Source organism: Mus caroli, unplaced genomic scaffold (genome assembly GCF_978045245.1).
Source record: "Mus caroli unplaced genomic scaffold, Mus_caroli_1 scaffold_5, whole genome shotgun sequence".
NCBI lineage: Eukaryota > Metazoa > Chordata > Mammalia > Rodentia > Muridae > Mus > Mus caroli.
The window spans coordinates 151,646,323-151,672,285 of NW_028227260.1; the positions used below are offsets into that span (position 1 = coordinate 151,646,323).

The 25,963-nt window shown below is 37.3% G+C and overlaps 1 protein-coding gene across 1 annotated transcript in view; it reads left to right on the top strand.

The window, feature by feature from the left end:
* The window catches only part of Ccnb3 (cyclin B3), a 55,742-nt gene extending 32,072 nt beyond the window's left edge, over nt 1-23,670 (top strand). Inside the window, exons 5-13 of the mRNA XM_021153631.2 lie at nt 72-387; nt 485-3,154; nt 4,934-5,047; nt 9,200-9,292; nt 12,620-12,757; nt 16,556-16,711; nt 17,401-17,550; nt 23,201-23,331; nt 23,589-23,670. Of these exons, the coding sequence (XP_021009290.1) occupies nt 72-387; nt 485-3,154; nt 4,934-5,047; nt 9,200-9,292; nt 12,620-12,757; nt 16,556-16,711; nt 17,401-17,550; nt 23,201-23,331; nt 23,589-23,670 (3,850 nt within the window). The remainder of the gene's footprint in view (nt 1-71; nt 388-484; nt 3,155-4,933; nt 5,048-9,199; nt 9,293-12,619; nt 12,758-16,555; nt 16,712-17,400; nt 17,551-23,200; nt 23,332-23,588) is intronic.
* Nucleotides 23,671-25,963: the final 2,293 nt, after the last annotated feature.

The window sequence follows — 25,963 nt, forward strand, 5'->3', positions numbered from 1 at the left end:
GCAACAGAATGAAGTGGTGGGTGAGGACTAAGAGTTACATTTTTCTTACCCTGACTTTGTTTTATTTACAGTTCTAAGATGGGGCATGTTACCTCACTGTCAAACATGGAGAAAGAGTTTATTCTGGATATACCCAATGAGCCTAAAACACTAACTACTGAGAAACCATTTGTCTTTGAAAAGACAGTTTTAAATGAGGAGCCTGCTACTAAAGAGACATGCCTTATGAGGAAGACATTAAAGAGTTGTGCATTTCATCAGGAGACACTTCTAATGGAGAAACCATTAACCTCGCTGGAGGAGACTGAAGATTACAATGAGTTTGATCCAGAACTGATGACTTCTAAAAAGAAGGATAAACCTGAAGAGCCAACCATCATTGAGGAGGTAATAGCCATAGGGAATAAGTGGTACCTGCTTTTAGCTTCACCAGAAGCTACTGTTTATGAATGGCTAAAATTGTGTTAATTATTTCCATCCACAGATGACTGATTTGAAGAAGCCTGTTATTAGGAAGGTGACGCTCACCTCAAGCCCATTATGGTTAAAGAATAAACATGTTGTTCAAGAAGAGAAACCTGTGATTCAGGAGAAGAGTTCATTCAAGAAGATATCATTAGTATCAAATGTGGTGACTACTAAAGAGAAGCCACCAGTCAAAAAGCCACATTTCAGGAAAAAGAAGCCTACCACTGAGATGAAGCCTTTGTTACAGGAGCCATCTTCACTGGAAGAGAAATATAATACTAGAGAAGATGCAAGCATCTTGAAGAAGCCACAGGTGTTACAAGAGAATACAAATAACAAAGATGATACTTTAACAGAGCCAGTTACTTTTAAAGGGAAACATAGTACCAATGAAGCAACCCATACAAAGAAGCCATCCTCTTCTAAAAGTAATCCTGACACTCAGGGAAAAGGCACTAATTTGAGGTCACTAGGAGTTCAGCCAGTCACCCATGAAAATGAGCCATTGTTCTCTAAGAAGTCAACTACTAAGAAGAAAGATTCCCATTTCCATGGGCCATCTGTACTGCCAGACAAGCATTTGAGAATGGAGGTGTCCACTGTGAAAAAATCCCTGGCTCTGCAAAATCCTACCACTGAGGAGAAGATGTTATATTTTCCAGTAGCTACAGTTTTGGAGAAGCAGCATAACATGGCCGAGGCCCCTTGCCTGAAGAAGCCCTCACCTTTAAGGAAGCAGCAGCAGCTCCCTAAAAGAAGACATTTCTTCAGTAACTCTGCAGTACAAGAAAGAGTCATTAGCAAGCCATTGTTCTTTAAGAAGTCTACCACTGAGAAAGATCCCCCTTCCCAGTGGCCATCTGCACTGCCAAAGAAGCATATCAGTCCTGGGGAATTGTCCAAACAGAAGAAGCAGCATGTCTCACCAAAGCATAACATGGAGGAGGATTCACATTTTTGGTTAGATTCAGCTTTTAAGAAACAGCACAGCAGGGAGGAGCCAGCCTCCACCCATAAGCCTTTAAAGGTAGAGATGCAGCAGACTATTACTAAAGAGACAGGGTTCCATTTGAGAAACCCACTAGTATTACCAACAGTCACTTCAGGAGCAAAGTCACTGACTAAGGAGCCTCCATCCTTTAGGGAACAAAATACATCTTTACTGAAAAGAAAGAGTACTACTCACACAATAACCTTACAGCAAGCACAGTCAGAGTGGCAGGAAATGACAGATGAAGACAGAAATTTGTTTTCTATAACGCCTGGATCACATAGGAAGGAACCTCCACCTGAGTTCCTTCAGAATCCATTGCCACCAAATGAAAATTGCTTAATTTCACAAAAACTATCCCACTCAATGCCATTTGCCTCACAGAAGACCACCAGTCAAGAAAGAGAACATAGGAAAGAATCGGTAGCTTCAAATGATGACAAGAACTACTTCTCTCAGGACCTATTTTCTCCTTTCAGTTCTGCTGATGAAGACACATTGAAATTCCATAAGTCTTTGGACTTGCAGGAGCAGGTTGATAGAAAAAATGACTCCCCCCAAAAAATGTTTGACTCCCAGGACAGTGTTTCCGAAGAAGAGTCCTTTTTAAGAAAGCTATTTTGTAAGGACAGATGCTCCTCCACTGAAGAATCAAGCCAAGAGAGGACTGTTGCTCTAGAACAGGAATTCCTCTTAATGAAAATATTGAATGAGAATACCAGTAGTGATGTTGATGAGCCTCTTAGTCATCAGTCACCTCACATTCAGAACCATTCTGACACTACGAAGGAGGCCTTAGAGGCATTGGAGGCCTCAGAAGCCTTGGAGGCCTCAGAAGCCTTGGGAGAACCTCTAAACATTTTGGAAGAACTCAGCACTGAGGATATGGTTGCCCTCATGAAGATGTTGGTCACAGAAGATGAGTCTACTCAAGATGATTTCCCTGCTGCCAGGGAAGCTCAGGCTGAGAAATCCTTGTCCTTGGAAGAGACCAGCATCAATGAAGTGGCAACTTTGAAGGAGTCCTTATCTTCACAGGAGAAGCACAGAGCAGAGCTGTTGACTGTTCTGAAGGAGCTACTTGTTTCAATGAAGAATCCCAGGCTGGAGAGGGTGGCCTTAGCATTTCGGGAGAATCCACCCAGTAATGTAGAGACTCTCTTGAGGGAAGTATTGGCATTGCTGGAGAACTCTACAGCTGACGAATCTACTCTGCAGGAGAAACCTAGCACTAAAACAGACATTACTCCAAAGGAACTATTGTCCTTGGAAGAGAATTCCAGCAATAAAAATGCAACCCCCAAGGACTCTTTATCCCTTGATCATAAGCCTGACACTGAGAAGGGTGAAATAGCCAGAATGGTATTTACTGATGAAGAGTACAACATAGATACCCTGTATGAGATGGTAATAGCACTGAGTCAGGGACTCATTCCTGCCGACCAGTTGTCCTTTACAGATCTACAGAATCTTGAAGAGACTAAAATTGTTGATGAAGAGGAATTATTCAAATCATTCCTTGTCTTTGAAAATGAGAATAGCCCTAATATGTCCAGCAATGCTTTTGAATCCAGAACAGACAATTTCAGTGCTGTCATGCCAAGTTCAAAGGCATTCAATCCTGTTGAGAACTCCAACCCATATGTATCTAGTTCCAAAAGCTTTCAGTCAACTCTGGGTGGAAACGAAACTGAGGTATTCCTCCCTCCCTCCCTCCCTCCCTCCCTCCCTCCCTCCCTCCCTCCCTCCCTCCCTCCCTCCCTCCCTCCCTCTCTCCCTTCCTTCCTTCCTTCCTTCCTTCCTTCCTTCCTTCCTTCCTTCCTTCCTTCCTTCCTTCCTTCCTTCCTTCCTTCCTCCTTCCCTCCCCCTCTCTCTCTCTCTTTCTTTCTTTCTTTCTTTCTTTCTTTCTTTCTTTCTTTCTTTCTTTCTTTCTTTCTTTCTTTCTTTCTTTCTTTCTTTCTTTCTTTCTTTTCTAAATTAGATAAGTAAAGGGCTTTGTTTAATTTAGGTAAGATGATTTATCTAATTTAAGATAAACTTTTACCAAAGAGATTGTTTAAAAAAATATCTTAATAAAGTGTGCGCCTATTTGTCTGCTTGCCTGCCTGCCTGTCTGCCCGTGTCTGTCTATGCATGCTAGTTTAGGTATCTGTATAAGGCAGAGGCATTGAAAAATCCCTGGAGCTAGAGTTATAATCAGTAGTGAGCTGCTCAAAATGGGTGCTGGGAACTGAAATTAAGTTATCTGCAAAAGCAGCAGGTTAGCCACTGAGCCATAACTCCAGAACCTCAAAAGTGTTCTTTTTATATGCTTCTTAAACAACTAAGCAATTTATACAGTGTTGTGGAAGGAGCTTCAACTCAGGAAGAGATGATAATTTTTTAGCTACCTTCTTATTTAATGAGAAGTGATGCATAATCTCCCATTTCTCATTTTTCATACCCTGAGGTTACCCATGAAGTGGAAAAATGTTACTAGACCCTTTGAAAATTTCCTCTTATTTCAAGTTGATATTATAGGATATCTTTAATTTATGATTTTATAGTGATGAAGCTTAGCAATCAGAAAGTACTTATGCTTATTAAGGCCAAAATATTGAGACATATATATCCCAAGAAGGGACATAGTTAAGTTGTGAACGACAAGAATTAAATAAAGGGATGATATTTAGCAAGTTGAAGGAGAAATGTTCCCTATTTAGAAGCAAAACAACCTAGATAAAGGTTAAGATGTAAGAAAAAGCTACTAAGATGAATTAGGCCAGATAAAAGTATTGGGACATAACACAAGTTTTTAAGTTGTAAATTATAAGAATGAAATAAAGGGATGATATTTAACAAGTTAAAGGAGAAATGTTCCCTATTTAGAAGCAAAACAACTTAGATAAAGTTTTAGATGTAGGAAAAAACTACTAAGATGAGTCAGGGCAGATCAAAAGATTGAGGCATACATAGCATGAGATGTTAGAAGACAGATGACATAGCTAGCTGAAATAATAAAAATGTTGTCATAAGAGAAGCTTGAATTGGGGCTGCAGAGATGGCCCAGTAGTTAAGAATACTTGCTGTTTCTGCAGAGGACTCAGATTCAGTTCTTAGAACCTGCATGACTTGTTACAACTATCAATCCAGTCCCAAGGGAATGGAATGCCTTCTGTCCTTGAACTGGCAAAGCATGTTCATGCTCCACATACATAGCATTCAGGTAAAATGCTCATACATATAAAAAGAGAGGCTTGAAGTTACGTGTAAAAGGGATGCCTTGTTCCTGGGGCAGAACAGGCATATACTAGGCAAATATTGATTGCAGAACAGTGTGCAGATCGAAGGGCCAAGACATGATCTACGATAGTTCAGAATACTTGAAATTTGAGGAACCATAATAGAAGACAGTGAAATGAATATAAGTATGTGTGGACTAATCTTTCTTTGAAATATTCCTTTCCTAATATCTTTTTGATTATTTCTAATTAGATAACCATACAGAATGACAGTGACAGCCTGGAAAGAATTGAAAAGGAAGACCATGATCCATTATTGAACACTATATATGCCAAAGACATCTTCATTTACTTGAAAGAAAGAGAGGTTGGTATGAAGGTTGTTGAAAGTAGACAGTAATTTTTAGTTCTCATTTTCTTCTCATTCTCTTCCTCAGTATGTAAATTGAGGGGCCTATAGTGATGTTGAAAATAACAATATCAGTGAATAACATTTATTGGTAGCTTATTGTAAGATGACTATTATATTAAAGGATTTGTAGACATTATCTTCATTCATCCAAAATGTTTTGATGGTGGAGATTATTATCTCCCTTTTATATTGTGGGAAGAACTGCCCAGAGTCATATATATTACATGGTAGAATTGAAATAGAAACAAAAATCTGACTACCATGAAGACCACAACTTTGCAACATCTAGCTGCTCACCAGACAATCTAAGACATGAAAATCCTAAGTACCTTGTATCTGAGTAACTTCTGTTAGAAGTTATTTTCCTATGTTTCTGACATTGTGTGTAATAATAACACCCATTGTTTCCACTTTCCAATTTAGTGCAGTATTCTTTGCCTTTAAAAATGAAAAGTTTGCTCCAAATATTCACTAGTTTCAAATTTTCTTCTCTTCAATGAAATAGGTAAGGAGATTATCTACCAAATAGAAATCTTACCAGACTTTATATATTATGGTGAAATCACATCACACACTTTTTCTAGAGAGAATTGGTTACCTGATTTTAGAATCCATGATTTTTCTTTTTTCTTTCTTTTTTTTTTTTTTTCTTTTTTTTGGTTTTTCGAGACAGGGTTTCTCTGTGTAGCCCTGGCTGTTCTGGAATTCACTCTGTAGACCAGGCTGGGCTCGAACTCAGAAATCTGCCTGCCTCTGCCTCCTGAGTGCTAGGATTAAAGATGTGCACCACCATGCCTGGCCTATGATTTTTCTAATGTACAGATACTTCTTGATATATGAAGAGGATAAAATCTGAATAAAATTGAAATGTTCATTCTCAGCCAGAATATTAACTATAAAATATTAATTGGTGAAGCTACCCAGTATTGAGAAAGAACACATATTTTTAGCCCTGAAAAAAGATCAAAATTAAAAACCAGTAATTATGTTCTACTAAATGTATATTGCTTTTTACCTATCATAAAGTATGAAAATTAAGTTGAAATATTATAATTCAGGACCATCTGTACCTTAGAGAAAACAGGAAATATCTTTGTTTTTTGTTTTGTGTTTTCCTTAACTGTGTCTTGGCTTAGTAGTATTAGATAAGATCTGAAAATGTTTTCCCTGTTTCCTAGCTTTTATTTTTTGAAAATAGAGTTTCTTCATATAGCATATTAATTTTTAAGGTGAAGTAAGTACTAAATGTTATTTTTTTAGGGGTTAGAGTTGTTTTTTTTCTTTTTTCTTTTTTACATCCAAAGCTAATACATTTTGTACAGCAGCAATTTCCCATTTCTCTAACACAATTGACTATTGAACAGTTTGATTCAATTCTGAGCACATCAGATCCCTCAAATAAAGGTCTCAGTTACACAGTAACGCACCAGCTTCATATGTCAAATATAGACTAGGTATCCAGGATACCCATATTTCTACACATTTGATAACAAGTTTCAGATTTTCCATGATTTTAATGCCATCATTTGGATCTAGAACATTCCACAGAGGCTTGGTCTCTCACTTGAGGTGATAGCAGGAAGTAGAATCGTCTTTCTTAGGTAGGTTTTATAAGAGGAGATTCAATCATCAAAGGAATTCTTGTGGAGGATATTTGGGGACCATAGCCTTTTTGATTTCTGTGATTCCTGTCTGCCATATGTTATTGTCATCATGTGATACCTTTCCACATGAGCCATATGCTATACAGTATATTCCAATCATGATTTTTGTTCCCTCATCTACTCCCAGATCCTCCCCTTCTCCCTGCCCATCCAACTCCATGCCTCCTTTCTCTTCTCTAAAATCTTTTTTTAAATTTATTGTATTATTTGAGAATTTCAAGCAATGTATTTTGTGTGTTTTTCTAAAGATTTATTTATTTATCGTATTTACAGTGTTTTACCTGCATGTATGCCTGTAGGCCAGAAGAGGGCATCGGATCTCATTACAGATGGTTGTGAGCCACCATGTGGTAGCTGGGAATTGAACTCAGAACCTCTGGAAGGGCAGTCAGTTCTGTGCCATCTCTCCAACCCCCAAGCAATGTATTTTGAATATAGTCACAAATTCCCAGCTCTTCCTAGATCCATCCCACCTACATAAGCATCCAAATTTGTGTCGTCTTTTCCTAAGTCCATCAAGTGCAATATATGTTGCCCTAGTATTAATTCTTGGGTATAGGGCCACCCTTAGAGCACAGTTGATATACCAAGAATGACATTCTTCAAGAAAATGAACTTTCCCTTTCTCAGAAGCTATAAATAGCCAATAGCTCCTCACCTAGAGGTGGGATTTCATGCTCACTTTCTTCCTCTATGCTGAGATTTTATCTGGGCAGAGTTTTTACAGGTTCTGTGTGTTTATCACAACCACTATGCGTTCATATGTGTTATGCCAGGAAAACACTGTTTCGATGTAATCAGCCATCATCTCTGACTCTTAACTGTCTTTCTACTCCTTCTTCTATAAACATTCCTGAGCTGGCTGGGGCTGATCATTCCATATTGTCTTATTTTCAGCATAGTGACTAGTTGTGGGTCTTAGTTAATTGCTCTTCTGCTCAAAAAGAAGCTTCTCTGATGAGGGTTGAAAGATGAGTATAATCTATGGATGTAGCATTAAATCATTAGAAGATGATTTAATACTATGTCCTTTTAGAGTACTAGCAGTTAGGTTTCCCCTTAGGTCTGTGTAGCCCCTGGTGTTAGACTCCAGTAACGGTGCCAGATATGGTTTCCACCTTGTGAACTAGACCTTAAATCCAATTAGAATGTGTTTGGTTACTTCCATAACATTCACTGCACTATTGTACCAGGGGAAATCTCTTGCCAGGGTAGTTGTTATTATAGTTTGCAGGAATCACAGCTGAGTAAGACTCATTAATTTTTCTTCCCTGGAAACATGCACAGCATCTTCCAGAACAAGGAAAGCTAGCCAGTAGGCTTGAAGATTAAAGGTCATGATTTTTAAAAATATTCTATGACTCCATTTTGTGTGTGTGTGTGTACGTTGCACACACGATGTGACATAAGCATCTGAAGTTAAAACGTTAGTGGGTTTTTTTTTTTTTTTTTTTGGTATAGAGATCTGTTCTCCCCTTTGTTGAGTGGGGTATTTGGATCTTTATTCGCTGCTACTCCAATTTATCAAGTTGTGGTGCAGATGAATAGTACTGGAGCTCGGTGCTGAAGAAACTCTGTTGATGTTCAAATGGAGTGTCTTAATTAGTCCTGTTTAAGCTAGGAAAAGATGCAACTTTTTGAGCCCAGGAGCAAACCATCTGTAACTCGAAGATTCTTATGGCTGATCTTCAGAAGTCTGTGAGGGCCCACTAGCCCAATTCTAATAGTCAGTTCTTAGATAGTAGATGTGGGATCTCAGTGGGAGTGGAAGGTGCTCCCTAGAGGTAGGGCATAGAATGCTACACCTTCCTCAGGTGGAAGGGAGTGGGATTGAGGCTGAGGCTGAGATATAGGTTTGTACCTGGGGTTGTATTCACTGGAGCCATGAGATTTTTGGGTAGCACAGCGGGTGGAGTGGATTGTATATTAGCTCTGGGGCCCATGACTGAGTTTGATCTCACAGGATACTACATGGTTCACAGAGTGTTCAGTAGGAGTGGCTAAGAGGTCAGACAGAAAAGTAGACTGGCTCTGGTGTATCTCACTGTAAATCTTAACATAAATGTAGAAACTAAGATTAGATTTCTAAATCAAAATAGGAAGCTTTAAAATATATTTGAGTACTACATATGCATTTCAAACTTGAAAAGCATTGGTCTGCACACCATGGTATTGTGTTTTAGACTGAATTGCAAAGAAGAATTGCAACTTTTCTAGTATTCATTGACAGCAATAGGTGAATTCCCCAATATCTCTTCTGACACTTTAATAGCTTATATGTCCACTTTCCAAAGATAGCTGGAACTTGTTCAGAAAAAGATAACCTGATATGTTCATATCTGATACCAGTTGAAAATAGTGAGCTATAATCATGAAGAAGATTTTTTTGTTAAAAAAATTGGAGTACAAGAATACTTTATTAACATGTTTTTCAACAACACAGGAAAAGTTCATAGTTCAGAAATACATGGATGGGCAAATGGAACTCACCAGTTATATGAGAGCCATTCTTGTGGACTGGTTGGTGGAGGTACAGGTAAGTCTAGCAACTGTTGCCTCGTGTAAAAGTATTATATTAAGACTGATTCATAAAATTAGTACAGCAGTAGTTATTCCTTAACCAGCTTAATTCACCAATAACCACACGACTAAGATTTATTAAAATTGCCTTGAGTCAAATACTGAGTGATTACTGCAAGCGAGTCAGGCTTCTTCCCAGACAATATTCCTGTGTTGCATTTTTTCATCCTTCCTTGCTCCAGCCCTCTTCTGATATTTTTTTATCTCTCCTTGTGGCTCCCTCCTTCCCTTCTTGTCTCTTTTCTCTTCCCCTCTTAGCATTGGAAATCTCGCTTTATTCTCTCTCTAAAGCTCTGTATTGGCTCCTTGGCTTTTATTGGCAAGGCAGAGAATGAATGAGGAGTAATGTTTATATAAAGTTGGGAAAGGAGCTTCTAAAAATAAACAACAAAGCCATGTCTGGATTGAACCAAGATGTGAGGGCAGAGAAGTCAGAATTTGAATAACCCAAGGATAAACCTTACACAGTGTACAAAAAATTCTGCCTTCAGCCTTGAGAAGCTGTTCTTTTTTTTTCCAGCTCAAATCAAACATGCTAAAAACATACTGAATGTATAGAGCTCAATAAACAATAGTTCTGGATTTCTTGGAATTTATCATTTAGATGGAAAAATAAGCCATGAAGACAAGTGAATATAATACAGCCCTCATGGTGGCTACTAGTGTTACGCTTATATGCTCATGATTTAGGAGATTTCACCTTCTAATTGGCTATAAAGTCAGCTTCTTTGATTGACTGGTACTCAGTTGTTTGGTTATAAGGTGAGGTTCCAACTTTTACAGATTGTAGTTCACTCAACAGAAAGTCTACTTTGGCACACTTGTTCCACTACAGAAGCTGGATTAAGGCAAGTTACTTTTTGATTTCACTGCTCCTTATTCTCTAATGGTTAACAATTATACATTAGTTGGAATGTATGCTTTCGGATAGTTTCCTGTATGTTTTATTAAGGTTCTGCTGTCTCTTGTTTATGTCAGTAATACACATGCGCCTTAACCTCCTGATCCTTCTGCCTGTAATTCTGAGATTACAGGTCTGAGAGTATGTATACCTGGGTTGTTTTTTTTTTTTAAAACATAATACATCACAACAAAACAAAACAACCAAGCAATCCCTAACATGAATGTGGTGGTACAAGCATGTAATCCCCATATTTGGGAAGTAGACACAGGTGGTCAAGAGGGCAGTGCCATCCTCAGTGTCCCAGCAAGCTTGAAGTCAGTTTGAACTATGTGAGGCCCTATCTCAAAACAATTGCAAAAAATAGTCCAAGTTATCTTTCCCTATAAATATAGATCTACAGGACTCTTTTTTATTTTATTTTTTTGTCCTTCTCCCCTACTGTACTCTTTTTTAAAAAAAATGGCTCTGTGATTATCTTAACTATTCAAATCTTTTAGTTAACTAGCCCTATTGATAGAACTGAACTAATTAACTTCTCCTAACATAAGATTAAACAGTTTGCATGTTTTAATTTATTCCTTTTTTTTGACTTTCAGTTTTAAAAATCTAAGCTTTTAGGTCTATATTAGTCTTGTTAAGTATATTATATTATTTTTGAAATTAAACAAACAATCCCTAAGTGTGGCTCTGATTTCTATAATTATGTTGTTATAATGTAAGGCCTTTTTAATTAATATGCTTGTTCTTTGACTCCAAGAAATTTTATTGTTTTTCCTATATACTATTTTACCTTTTTTTTCTACTTTTCTCTTACTTTTCATTTCTTGTTTTAAAAATACTTACATCAAGGGCTGACTTTTAATAGCCTGAAGAAAGCATACAGCTCTGCTAACTATTAAACTCTCAGAAGCAAGTTGTCTACAAATGGCTTAGCACCAGGATTCATGGGACTGTGAGTTGTAGGCAGCAAGAATGTAGCAGGAAAGAACTTGGTTCTGTCTTCTGCTAAACCCATTTACTAGGATAGAAGGCTCTCTGCCAGCCAAGCATGAGGACATGAATGGATCCCCAGCCTACACATAAAAAGATGAGCATTATAGTATGTGTCAGTAATTCCAGAACTGGAGCTAACTGGCTGCCTGGCCTAGCAGAGACTGTCTCAAAAACTAAGGTAGATGGCACCTGAGGACAACAGTCTCTGCTCCACACTTTGTAACTCCTTCCATGGGTATTTTGTTCCCCCTTCTAAGAAGGATCAAAGTATCCACACTTTGGTCTTTTTTTCTTCCTGAGTTTCATGTGTTTTGCAAATTGTATCTTGGGTATTCTAAGTTTCTAGGCTAATATCCACTTATTAGTGAGTGCATATCATGTGTGTTCTTTTGTGATTGGGTTATCTCACTCAGGATGATATCTTCCAGATCCATCCATTTGCTTAAGAATTTCATGAATTCATTGTTTTTAATACCTGAGTAGGACTCCATTGTGTAAATGTACCACATTTTCTGTATCCATTCCTCTGTTGAGGGGCATCTGGATTCTTTCCAGCTTCTGACTATTATAAATAAGGCTGCTATGAACATAGTGGAGCATGTGTCCTTATTATCTGTTGGAGCATCTTCTGGGTATAGGAATTTTCTCTCTTAAGACATTCATTTGGATACTGTGGAAAGCAAAATAAAATGTTCATGTAAGAATCTCCAGGACCTGTGAAATGTTAAAGTGGATAATCAGCTGAGTTTGTGATACACCAATGATCTTAGACTATCAAAGTGAGCCTATTACAGGTGTCCTTAAATGTGGACCAGGGAGACCAGGTAATGTAATATGATAAAGATTTGTCTGGTTATTCATAAGTTTGGAAGATGAAAGGTGCAACAGATTAAAAAAATGAGTTGCCTCTACAAACTAGAAAAGGAAAGATAATATATTATTTAATAGAACTTCTAGAGGGGAAGATGGACCTGTTATGAACCTGACTATTCGCCCCATCTCTGTGTTTTAAAACTAAATAAACACTATTTCTGTGGAACTTACAAGTTAGTAATAAACAAGGAAATCAGGAATCTGAGTATTAGAGATTAAGGAGAAAAAGGGAATATGGACTTGAGGCAATCACAGACAGGGTATATATTTTCTGACTACCTTGTAAGGTTGATTTTCTGTCCAAATGACAATTACAAATAATTGTAGGGTCCCTCGAGGGGTTAGACTAAGGTATGTGCTGGTACCTTTCTGAAACATTTTCCATATTCCTAGCAAAGTACAAACTATCTAGGGCTGTCCTTGATGCTTCAGACAGGCAAGGTTTCTAGATTACTTTGGAGCTGGCTATTTATTTGGAAAATATATAGATTCCTATCTTATTTGTTCCTTCAGGCATCCTTTCAGTTGAACCATGAGACCCTGTATTTGGCAGTGAAGCTAATAGATCTCTACCTAATGAAGGCACAATGCAAGAAGGATCATCTACAACTCCTTGGTTCCACTACTTACATGATTGCAGCCAAATTTGAGGTGAGTCTGAATCCTCAAGGTCTGAGCAAAACTTAACAAATATCCATCCTAAACATAGAGTGCATATGGAAATGTATTTGTCCATGAGAAAAATGTGTTTATGAATTTTTATAAATTTATCTATATGTATATAAAAATTACACACACACACACACCTTTCTTATCAAATTTTTGTTTATTTCTCTGGAAAGTCACTGGTTGATAATGGTGGCATATTTGTCCTGGTATCAGCAAGGTTCAATTGTTTAGTCTTTAAAAATATGTATGGGGAAAGGCACCTAGTTTGATAAGTGGTTCTGTTAAAAACTTTGTTTATTCATGATTTCCTGCCCTCTCCCAAAGCTTTTCTTGTTCCACCAACTACATCCTTGTCTGCACATATAATAAAACAAAGTGGGATACTGGAGACAATAGAAAATGGTTTGGTGTAGATTATAGTGAGTTTAAAATGGCCTAGGTAAAAGAGTTATTTTTGAAGTAATAGTATAAACAGTATAAAGACAACTGATCTTTTCTTCTTTCTAATCTCTCTCATTTTTCCTTTTTTTAGGTACTTAATGATTTTGTTCAACTCTTTAAGTTTTCCTTCAATTATGTTAGTAGTATCAAACTAGTGTTTAAGACAAGATAGCAACTTTACTATGGAGTTTTTTTAAGGTTCAAAATTTTTTGAGCTATTTTTTGGTGTGTCTGCTGGCTCCCATGCCTCTCCCTCTTCTCTCTCTCTCTCTCTCTCTCTCTCTCTCTCTCTCTCTCTCTCTCTCACTCGCTCTCTGTTTTCTCTTCTCCTTTCCCCTTGCTACCTATATTTTTTCTACCTTCTCTGTTTCTCCCTCTCTATGTCATTGCTTTTCTGCTCATGTGCACCTTTGTGCTTATCATTAGAGATGCTGTTCTACATCTTACTTTCAAGGGTGGGCATAGGTAGGTCAATGGGGTATATTTACCAAGCTTTGGAGCCAGGAGTACTCCTCTTCTTGTGGTCAGAAGAAAATCTACTAAGACCAGTGGAGAATATCTTCCCCTTATGGGATTTAGAAATGCAAGAAGACTTTAAAAAATGATTTGTTTTTATTTCCTAATAATGTGTTTATGTCTGTGTGGGAGTCTGCACATGTGAGTGCAGATATACATGAAATTAATGTTGTTGAGTGTCTCTGGAGCTGAATTTAAAGGCAGCTATAAGCCAGTTGATATAGAAGCTAGGAACCAAAGTCAAGTCCTTTGCAATAGCAGTAGGTACTTTTAAGTGCTGAGCTATTTTTCTCGCCCCTGAAAGAGATTTTTTAAATTATAAAAAAATAATTCAAATGTAATTACAGTCTTTACCCATTTCCTTTCCTTCTTCTGTCCCCCCCACAACATCCCTTACTCCATTTCAAACTCATAATCTCTTTTTCTTTAATTATTATTGTTTATGTACATACACACATAAATATACAACCTGTTGAGTTCATTTAATATTGCTTGTATGTACATGATTTCAGGGCTGACCACTTCTGAGAAGGACCCCCCCTCTCTTAGTAGTTATTAGTTGCCTGTAATTCCTTGTATAGAAGTGGGGCTTGTGAGGTTTTCTTCTTCCACATTAGTATGCCAATTGGTGTTGTCATTGTTCAGGTTTTTTTTTAGACAGCCATATTATTGAGATTTCATGGATATATACTTCCTGTCATTTCTAGGTGCATCTCACAGCAGCTTTCCTAGCCCTCTGACTCTTATAATCTTTATACCCACTTTCCTGCAATGTTTCCTAAGTCTTAGGTGTGGGTGTTGTCTTGTACTTGTAGTTATACCAACTGGGTATAGATACCCCGTGATCATTTGCTTTCTGCATCTTAACCATTTATGGTTTTCTCTAATGCTCTCCACCTGCTGCTATAAAGTGACGCTTCTTTGATGAAGGTGGGAATTGCACTCACCTGTAGGTAGAAGAAGAAGCTGTAGAATGCAGTTAGGAATTATGCTGGTTTAGTGGAGCCCCAGTAGTAGGCTCTTCTCTAAGATCAATACCTCACTCACCCTGGGGAGTGGTGTAGGTTTCCAGGAACAGGTGTTGTTTTCTTCCTGTTGAGGTGGGTGACCTTAAGTCTATTAGACAGCTGATGATTACCACCAAGACAGGAATGTCACTATTGCACCTTAGGGATATCGTGCTATGCTTGTCATTGGTGTGGGTTACAAGTATCATAGCTGGGTAAGACTGTTGATTGCTTCTGGTACTATGAAAACTAGACTTCAGGGAGGAAGTTTTCAGGCCAGATCCATCCAAAGTTGTATGTTTCCAAAGTGTGTGATGTCTCCAGCAACAGATACTTTCTTTCAATCTCTGGGAGCCACCCAAGCATAACAGCAGTAGCTTATATTGTCTTGGTAGTCTTCTGGACTGTCTTGACCAACAGCTTGAAAAGAGATTTCTCCTGCCTGGTTCTGAGAAGTTTGGTAGGTAATCTGTGGCTCTTGGTGGAGCATTACAAAAAAAATGACAATAAATGCTAGACAGCATATGGGGAAAAGGGGAACCGTCATTCACTATTGGTGAGAATAAAAGTGGTACAGCCATTCTGTAATTAAGCTTGGAAAATCCTCAAATAAATAAAAAGCTACAAATAAATAAACTCTATGACCCACCTATACCACTTCTTGGCAGATATCCTAAGGACTTGATATTCCTACATCACAAATAACATGTTTAACAATGCATCTGTGCCTCTATTCAGAATAGGAAATGAAAACAATCTAAATGCCTTTCAATCGTTGAATGGATGATTAAAACTGTATGTATAAACAATGGAATGCTATTCAGCTGTAAAGAAAAATGCATCATGAAAGATGGAGGTAAAGCAATGGGGCTAGAAAATAGTATATTGAGTAAGGTATCCCAAGCAAAAACGATAGATGCCATGTGTTCTCTGATTTGCTGCTTTTTAACTCCAAGTCTTCAGTTGTGAATATATCCTGAAGTAACTGAAAAAAAAAACCCAGGAAAGTAAAGATGGAACATGGGAGGAGGGAGCAAGAGTGGGGAATATCACTATACAAGTGAGCTGAAAGAATTTTCAAGGGAGGTGTGGAATTAGGATGAATGTGGGAAAAGGAACAAGTAATATAGAGGTATGTGAACCTGATGATTTCATAAGGGGAGGAGGAATGGAGGGGGAGGAAGAGAGAGGAGGGAAGGACAGCAAGGAAGTAAAGAGGAAAGTAAGGCTGGAGTGTACAGTGAGCTCTAAGTTGAGTAAAAACATCAAGGGTTCTTTATATCCTCATGATTTTCCAGTGTTCAGTCTCTAGAGAACAGAGGATAAGAAGGCACTCTCGGCACAGTGGTATTCACAGCTCCTCTCCATCCTGCCATGCATATTTTTTCTATCTCTAGCTCATCTTTCTTTGGCTTCCTTACATTCCTTTCTCATAGCAGGCTTTGGCTCTCACTATTCTCAGTTCTATTCTCACCCATCAGGAAGGCCCATTCCTACTCTCAGATGCTATTACATGTTAGGCTTTTTTTTTTTAGCATTGTGTAAGTACCTATAACCTTTAGCCCTGCCCTCTGCTTGATGTTAGTAGAATTTAGGTCAGCAAACTCTTCTCTTTTTTCTGTTTTCTTTTTTTCCTTTCTGTTGAGCCATTCAAATGAACTAAAACCAGCTCAGATCTGCCCTGAAAGTCTATGTCTAGAAATGTGGTCAACTCCTTCTTATCCCTCACTTCTTTCCCTATTTTCCTTTTATCATAATTAGAGACTAAAAGAGAGACTAAATATATATGGATGATTGTGTCTCTTTCCATCCACAGGAATCCTGTCCCCCTCCTCTGTCAGAGTTCCTGTTCATTTGTGAAAATCTTTATGAAAAGAGTGATATGGCATCCTTGGAGATCAACATCCTGAAAACTCTCAACTTTGACATCAATATTCCCACAGCATATAATTTTCTGCGTAGATATGCTTCGGTAATGGGGAGACACAGCTAAGTTATTTTGATTTGTGGACTATTTTTTCTATATCCAGAGTGTCTGACAGACTTCTACGTGAAAGATTATCAGATACTTGGGATGGTGTATATCATAGATTTCTGTGGTGTAGCTATAAGGTTTTGGAATAGGGGCAAAGTAGAGGGTGAGGTAAAAATATTCTTTGATCAGGAGAGGATGAATACATTTGGGGGAAATGTTGGCAATCTTATTTTCCTTAGTTGAATATTAGTTTTTAGAGGAATATCACCTTAAAATTATTCATTGTGTTCTTCAATTGTTTTATGTTTGTTTTTATGTGTATTATAAGTTACAATTTTTTCAAACATAAGAAGGAACAGAATGGAGCATGAACCATCTCCTAGAGTGTAGGACTATGTGCAGAGTCACAGTTAGGAGACTTTGACCCATCAAAGGATGACTACTATAGCAAGAAGAGTCACTTGGTTGTTTAGGAGCCTTAAAGATCTCAACCCCCCATGCCAGTACCATAAGCTTCTCCCAGAATGTCTGCATTTTTGTAGGCAGGAGTCTGCAAAAGGGCAGAAGTAGTACATTGTTCAAGCAGAGAGCCATGTGGACTAGGGATGAGATAACTTGAAAGAGATTCTTCATCCTGCAACTGTTTTCCTGAATTGATTGCTAACCATTCTTCTTGTTTCCTTTAGTGCATCCATGTTAGCATGAAGACACTAACCTTATCCCGCTTCATCTGTGAGATGACCCTGCAGGAATATGAGTATATTGAAGAGAGGCCTTCAAAGCTAGCTGCAGCCTCTTTCACCTTGGCCCTCTATATGAGGAATCTCAGCAATTGTGTAAATAGATGGGGTGGCTCAGGCACTAAGTTCTAAGTTCAAATCCCCAGCACCCATGTAAAAAGCTACATGTAACCAGGCTTGATTGTGCCCCTAGTCGTGTGTGTGTGTGTGTGTGTGTGTGTGTGTGTGTGTGTGTGTTGGGGGAAGTTGGGGGGTATCAAGAGAATCATTGGAAACTTACTGGCTGCCAGCTTGACTTGAGGTTCAGTGAGACACTCTGTCTCAAAGTAATAAGGTGGACAATGATAGCGCAGGATACCTGAAAATTCTCCTATGAGTTGTGCATGTATACACACAGGTACACACACACACAGGTACACACACACACACACATACACACACACACATACACACACAGAGTGAGAAACACTGACCCAGAGGCTGTAGGCTAGTGCAAGGATCTGTCCATTTGGATAACAGGCCATGCCTGTATTGCTACCTTTCAGGTAGAAAGCCTCCAAACACTTGTAGATACCTATAATTAGAATTCATACTTGATCCTTTCCTCAATTTTATAAAACATTGTAGAGAAAAGTAACTTTGAAAACTTTGAATTCTTACAGATGTGTAAAATATAACCAAAGGAGAGACAATATGATTAACAATGCATTTTTTGATCCACTCCTAAGACCTCTTACCTAGAAATTCTGAGCCACTTTTGATTAGCAAGCCTTTGAATGCTGAGAAAGCTACATAGACAGTTTGCTGGACTGCCACCAGATGTATTTTTTCTAGCAGTTTTAAGTGTTTCATGTTTCTACCAATCTTTTGCATTATACCTGGGGTAAGATGAAATCTCAAAATTGTTTTATTTCCATTTCCCTAATTACTGGGGATGATGAACATTTTTTTGAGGTGTTTCTTAACCATTTTTTCTTTTTCTGACAATATTCTGTTCTGGTCCCAAGCCCTTTTTTTTGGAATGAGGCATTCATTTTTGACTAGTTGAGTTTTGACTCTTTACGTATTTCTGGATGTTAATCTGTTAGATGTATAGCTGGCAAAGATGACCTTCCATTCTGTGGGTGTCCTCTTCTTCCAGGTGATTATTTCTAAATTTGTGCAGAAGCTTTATAGTTTTATGAAGTCATGCTGTCAATTGTTGGCCTTAACTTGGGGAGCACGTAGAATCCTAGTCAGGAAGCTCTTTTCTGCACACGTACACTGTATAGAGTACTACTTCTCTTTTTTTCCTAGAAGTCTTGGTGTTCTAGTTTCATGTTTAGGTCTTTGATCCATTTGAAGTTAACTTTTAGGCAAAGTGATAAGTATGGGTTAGATGTATTCAGCATGTGGGCAATCAGTTTTCCCAGAATCATTTGTTGAAGATGTATTCTTTTCTCTGGTTTATGATTTTGGCATCTTTTTCAAATATTAAGTGGCTGAAGTTATGTGTACTCATATTTGTGTCTTCAATATCATTACTTGTCTACATGTCTGTTTTTGTGCCAGTATCATATTGATTTTATTACTATTGCTCTGTTATATATCTTAATACCTCCAGTGTAATTCCTTCAATGTTGTTCTTTTTCTCAGGATTATTTTGGCTTTCTAGGGTCTTCTGTGGTTTCATATGAATTTTAGGGTTCTTATTTTTCTCTTTCTGTGAAGAATTAGATTGGGGATTTTGATTTTGATTGCACCGAATCTGTAAATGGCTTTAGTAAAATGAGTTGCTCTCATAAAATTAGTTCTACAAATCCATGAGTATGCCATATCTTTCTATTTTTAGTATTTAGTCTATTTCTGTATCTTTCTTCAGGGGTGAAAAGTTGTCATTGTACAGTTCTTTACTTCCTTGGTTACATTTATTTCTAGACACTGTTTTCTTTCAAATCATTGTGAATGAGCGCACCCATAATCTCCCTTTCTGTGATATTGTGGCTAGTGTTAGAAAAACTGCTGATTTATAAAAAGTTGGTTCTGTATTGTACCACATTGCTGAATTTATTTAACATTTCTAGAAGTTTTCTGATAGAAATTTTAGATTCTCTATTATATCCTATCGTATCATCTGCAAATAAGGATAGTTTGACACTTTATTTCCTCACTTGTATCCCTCTAATTTTTTGTCATATTGCTCTAATTTTGTGTATAATATTAAAAAGGAGTGGGGATGATGGACATACCTGTTTCATTCTGGACTCCAGTGGGATTGCTTCAAGTTTTTCTTCATTTAGGATGATGTTGGCTATGGTTTCTCATAGATAGCTTTTATTGTGTTGAAGTATATTCCCTGTAGCCCTACATTCTCTAAGACAGTGCTTCTCAACCTTCCAATGCTGTGACCCTTTAATACCATGCCTCAGACATGGTAACCACAACCATAAATTTATTTTAGTTACTACTTCATAACTGTAATTTTGCTAGCTATAAATAGTAAGGTAAATATCTGATGTGTGACCCTTGGGAAAGGGTCATTCAACTTCTCCCCCCCCCCCACCCCCCGCAAAGGGGTGACGACCCACCGTTTGAGAACTGCTGCTCTAGGACTTTTTTCCTGAAGATGTGTTAGATTTTTGTCAAAGGCTTATTAAGTTGTTATTGACTTGCAAATGTTGAACAGTCCTCTTATTTCAGGTATAAGTTAGATTTGCTCATGGTGTATAATCTTTTTGATGCATGTCTATATCCTTTTTGCAGGTATCTTATTGAGTATTTTTGAGGATGTTCACTGGGGATATTGGCTTTTTTGTATTGTGTAATTTACCTGGTTTATGTACTTGAGTGTTACTGGTTTCATAGAAGTAATTGGGAAGTGCTCCTTTTGGTTCTATTTTTTTGAATACTTTAAGAAAGATTAATTGTAGAACTGTGAGTGTCTGGTAGAATTCCATTGGTGAATCCATGTGGCTCTGGACCTGTTTGAGAGGGTGCTGAGAGGCCTTTTATTATTATTTCAATTTCTCATTTGTTATGGATCTATTCAGATAGTTGACTTTTTGGTTTAATTTTAGCTGAATATAGAAGCTTACCCATTTGTTTTAGGTTTTCCAGCTTAATAGAGTGCGGGTTTTAAAAAATATTTCCCTAAGAGCATTCTAAATGTCTCTGGTATCCATTGTAGTGTTTCCCTGTTCATTTATGATTCTGTTCATTCATCTCCTCCCTTTATTTTAATTAGTTGGGTCCAAGGGCCCATCAATCTTGTTTATCTTCTACAAAAACAAACCCAAAACAAACAAAAAAACCAAAAAATATTTTTAGGTTGTTGATTATTTGTATTGTTTTTTTTTTTCTTTTTCATTGGTTTATGCTCTGATTTTTATTATTATTTTTTTTTTTTTTGCTATCAACTGGGTTTGGTTTTAGTTTGTTCTTATTTTTCCAAAAATTTGAGTTTTATCAGTAAGATCTTTATTTATGCTCTTTCTGGTTTTTATCTTTTAAACACAGACACTTAGAGATATAAATTTCCCTTGTGGGACTACTTTTATTACATCCCAGAGGTTTTCTTGTGTTGTGCTTTCATTTTTATTTAGTTCTTAGAAGATATCTTTTGATATCTTCTTTAACCCATTAATCATTAAGCAATGAGTATCTTAATATCCCCGACTTTGTATATTTATTGGAGAGGGTTTTTTTTGTGTTTTGTTTGTTTGTTTGTTTGTTTGTTTTTGCTGTCAATTTTAAGTTTTATTCCATTGTGGTCAGATAAGATACAAGGAATGATTTCAATCTTTTTGAATTTCTAAAGATCTGTTTTGTGCCCCGGGATGTGACCTATTTTAGAGACGCTTCCATGTGCAACTGAGTAGAATGGGTATTCTTTAGTGTTTGGGTAGAATACTCTGTATATATCTGTTTGACGTTAGTGTTTGTGTAGAATACTCTGTATATATCTGTTTGATGTTAGTGTTTGGGTAGAATACTCTGTATATATCTGTTTGACGTTAGTGTTTGGGTAGAATACTCTGTATATATCTGCTTGACGTTAGTGTTTGGGTAGAATACTCTGTATACATCTGTTTGACGTTAGTGTTTGGGTAGAATACTCTGTATATATCTGTTTGATGTTAGTGTTTGGGTAGAATACTCTGTATATATCTGCTTGACATTAGTGTTTGGGTAGAATACTCTGTATATATCTGTATTTGATATATGCTGTTATTTATTTCTAATACTTTTCTGTTTAGTTTTTGTGCAGATGACTTGTCTATTGGAGAAAGTGGGATATTGAAGCCACCTATAATTATTATTATTGGGTTGAAGTTAATCTGTATTTAAATTCAGCAGTAATTTTTAAATGAAATTGTGCACCCCAGGGTTTGATGCATATATAGGATAGTAATATTTTTTTGTTAACTGTTCTCTTGATTAGAATGAATTGTTGCTCTTTATCTCTTCTGATTACTTTTAGTGTGGAGTCTGTGTTGTCAGGTACTATAATAATAATGTTTCCTTGCTTCTTGCTCCGACTTGGTTAGAGTACTTTTGTCTGTCTTTAATTCAAAGTGGTGACTATCTTTAAAGCTGTGTTTCTTAATAGGTGGATTTTGGTTTCTTCCTTTCAGCCAACCAGTATCTTTTGATTGGAAAATTGAAGTCATTAATATTTAAAGCTATTTTTGAAATGTTTGTGTTAATTGTGGCCATTGTGTTGTTGATTTTGGAATTGTTGTTTGTGTTTCAAGTGGTACTTTGTATCTTTGTATATGGCTTTGTGTTTCTGTCCTCACTTTCTTGGCTATGTTCATTGCTCTTTACAGCCCAAAACATTGTTTCCTACATTTTCTTTACATTTAGTTTGTTGAAGATATTTTTAGAGATATTTGTATCTTGGAAAGTCTGTCTTTCTCCTTTAACTATAGCAGATATTTTTTAGTATAGTCAAGATGGACAATCATGGTCTTTCGGGAATTTGAATGCATCATTCCAGGCCCTTCTAGTTTTCAAATTTTCATTGAGAAGTCAGCTGTTATTCTCATGGATTTTCCTTTATACATGACTTCAGTTTTTGTTTTTGTTTGTTTTCCTTGCAGCTTTCAATACTTTTTTGTTGTTGTTTAAAGTCTTTTTAAAATTATATTTTAACATTGACTCACAACATACTGGGTTTCTATATGACTTTTTCATACATTATTAATTTTAGTTAACGAACACCTTCACATTTGCTTTCCTGTACCCCTACCACCATCGTCATTTAAAGCTTTTCATCCTCAGCATCCTTCCTGTCTACTTTCATATGCTTCACTCTCTGTCCACAGTACAAGGGTAATTTTTAAGCTCAGTCTTGAAAGATGAGTAGAAACTTGTGAGAGGATATATTTAATGTGGACAAACTATTAACTAAAAAGATGTGAGGCACTAAAGGAATAAGTATGATATGTTTAGGATAAAATTCTAAATCCTATTCCTTGGTCTTTGGTGGATTCTAGCATCCTTGAACTATTTTGGGCTAGTTAATTAGGACTAACATAAATGATAACACTTGAACATAATCATCTTGGAAGTTTGTGCTTATAACTTATTCTTTTAGGTGCTAGCCTATAATTTTTAGTCAGTCTCTATACTGTATGATTATTTGAAGTGATTTGAGTATTTCCCTGCCTAAACCAGAGATGGGATGTTTGGACTTGAAAAGCATACTTGGAGTCAGGGTATACTTCCAATAATAGAAGTTAATGCTCATTCTTCTTTTTGTCAGATTCCTACACTGGAATATTCCACTGGGTACAAGATGGCAGAACTCCATATCTTGGTCAGGAAGTTAAACCATTTGCTGAACTTCCGATCCCATAGAATCTTCAAGAATGTGTTTCAGAAGTATTCTGAAGAGTAAGTGCCAAACTACAGTTAAAGTGGAGTTTACACTCACTCATAATAAACCATTAAAATATTGGGCCTAGAAATCTCACTTTAAACAGAGGATTCGGGAACTTTGTACCTTCCGTTCTACTCTACAGTGGACGCGAGAGGCTCTAACTTGCCATTTCTCCTGTGGAGCCTGGTGTTTTTGTTGTTTGTTTGTTTGTTTTGATTTTTTGGTTTTTTTGGCTTACTTTCCTCTAAGCAGACCACACTTCCTTTTGCAGGACCTACTTTGAAGTCGCCAAAATCCCTCCTTTGAGCAAGCAAGATCTAGAGAATCTTTTGAATTGTGAATTATCCCACTGAGGACCTCTGACAGCAGCTGTCAGGGCTGGGCAGAAATACCAATAGTATGAATTTATCCATTTATCTTATGCACGAAGTTTCCCTTTTGTTAACTTTTCATTAATATTTTTCCTCTCTTTACTTTCCTAAACTGATAGTTATGGAACCTTAAAAATATTTAAATTACTTTTATGAAAGAAGAGAAATTGTTTTGTTATATTTGTTTAAAAAATTTAATAAAATACAATGGTTACTAGAATGGCTCATGTCCCCTCTTATTACTAAGACACCCCATGCATAGGCCATAGCCCAAGAAGGTTATTTTACAACCCAGTAAAGCTTGTTTCAGGATCTCACTTACTCAGTTTCTCCTTAGAGGAAAAGGAATTCAGCTAGGTGTGAACTATTAAGAGAGTCTATAAAAGAATAATCCTGGAGAGTAGTGCCCAATACAAAAAGGGCAACCAATTCTCCTCCCCAGGCAGGCCTCAAAAGCTCAGAGCCAGAGAAATTGATACTATGATAGAACAAATACTTATTATTTTTATTAGATATTTTCTTCATTTACGTTTAAAATACTATCCGGAAAGTCCCCTATACTCTCCCCCTGCCCTGCTCCCCTACCCACCCACTCCCGCTTCCTGGCCCTGGCTTCCCCCTGTACTGGGGCATATAAAGTTTGCAAGACCAAGGGGCCTCTCTTCACAATGATGGACAACTAGGCCATCTTCTGATACATATGCAGCTAGAGTCAAGAGCTCTGGGGGTACTGGTTAGTTCATATTGTTGTTCCACCTATAGGGTTGCAGACCCCTTCAGCTCCTTAGGTACTTTCTCTAGCTCCTTCACTGGGGGCCCTGTGATCCATCCAATAGCTGACTGTGAGCAACCACTTCTGTGTTTGCTAGGCCCCTGCATAGCCTCACAAGAGACAGCTATATCTGAGTCCTTTCAGCAAAATCTTGCTGGCATATGCAATAGGGTCAGGATTTGGTGGCTGTTTATGGGATGGATCCCTGGGTGAGGCAGTCTCTGGATGGTTCATCCTTTTGTTTCAGCTCCAAACTTTGTCTCTGTAACTCCTTCCATGGGTATTCTGTTCCCTATTCTAAGGAGGAACAAAGTATCCACACTGTGGTCTTCCTTCTTCTTGATTTTCTTGTGTTTTGTAAATTGTATCTTGGGTATTTTAAGTTTCTGGGCTTATCAGTGAGTGCATATCAGGTGAGTTCTTTTGTGATTGGGTTACCGCACTCAGGATGATATCCTCCAGATCCATTCATTTGCTTAAGAATTTCATGAATTCATTGTTTTTAATAGCTGAGTTGTACTCCATTGTGTAAATGTACCATATTCTCTGTATCCATTCCTCTATTGAGGGACATCTAGGTTCTTTCCAGCTTCTGGCTATTATAAATAAGGCTGCCATGAACATATTGGAGCATGTGTCCTTATTACTAGTTGGAACATCTTCTGGGTATATGCCCAAGAGAGGAATTGCTGAATCTTCTAGAAGTACTATGTCCAATTTTCTGAGGAAATGCCAGACTGATTTTCAGAGTGGTTGTACCAGCTTGCAATCCCACCAGCAATGGAAGAGTTTTCCTCTTTCTCCACATCCTCGCCAGCATCTGCTGTCACCTGAATTTTTGATCTTAGCAATTTTGACTGGTGTGAGGTGGAATCTCAGGGTTGTTTTGATTTGCATTTACCTGATGATTAAGGTTGTTAAACATTTTTTGCAGGTGCTTTTCAGCCATTTGGTATTTCTCAGTTGAGAATTCTCTGTTTGGCTCTGTGCCCCATTTTTTAATAGGGTTATTTTGTTTTCTGGAGTCCATCTTCTTGAGATATATATATATATATATATATATATATATATATATATATATATATATATAGGATATTAGTCCCCTATATGATTTAGGATTGGTAAAGATATTTTCCCGATCTGCTGGTGGCCTTTTTGTCTAATTGACAGTGTCTTTTTGCCTTACAGAAGCTTTGCAATTTTATGAGGTCCCATTTGTTGATTCTTGATCTTACAGCTCAAGCCATTGCTGTTCTGTTCAGGAATTTTTCCTCTGTGTCCATATCTTTGAGGCTTTTCCCCACTTTTTCCTGTATAAGCTTTAGTGTCTCTGGTTTTATGTGGAGTCCTTTGACCCACTTAGACTTGATCTTTGTATAAGGAGATAAGAATGGATCAATTTGCATTCTACATGATAACTGCCAGTTGTGCCAGCACCATTTGTTGAAAATGCTGTCTTTTTTTCACTGGATGGTTTTAGCTCCCTTGTCAAAAGTCAAGTGA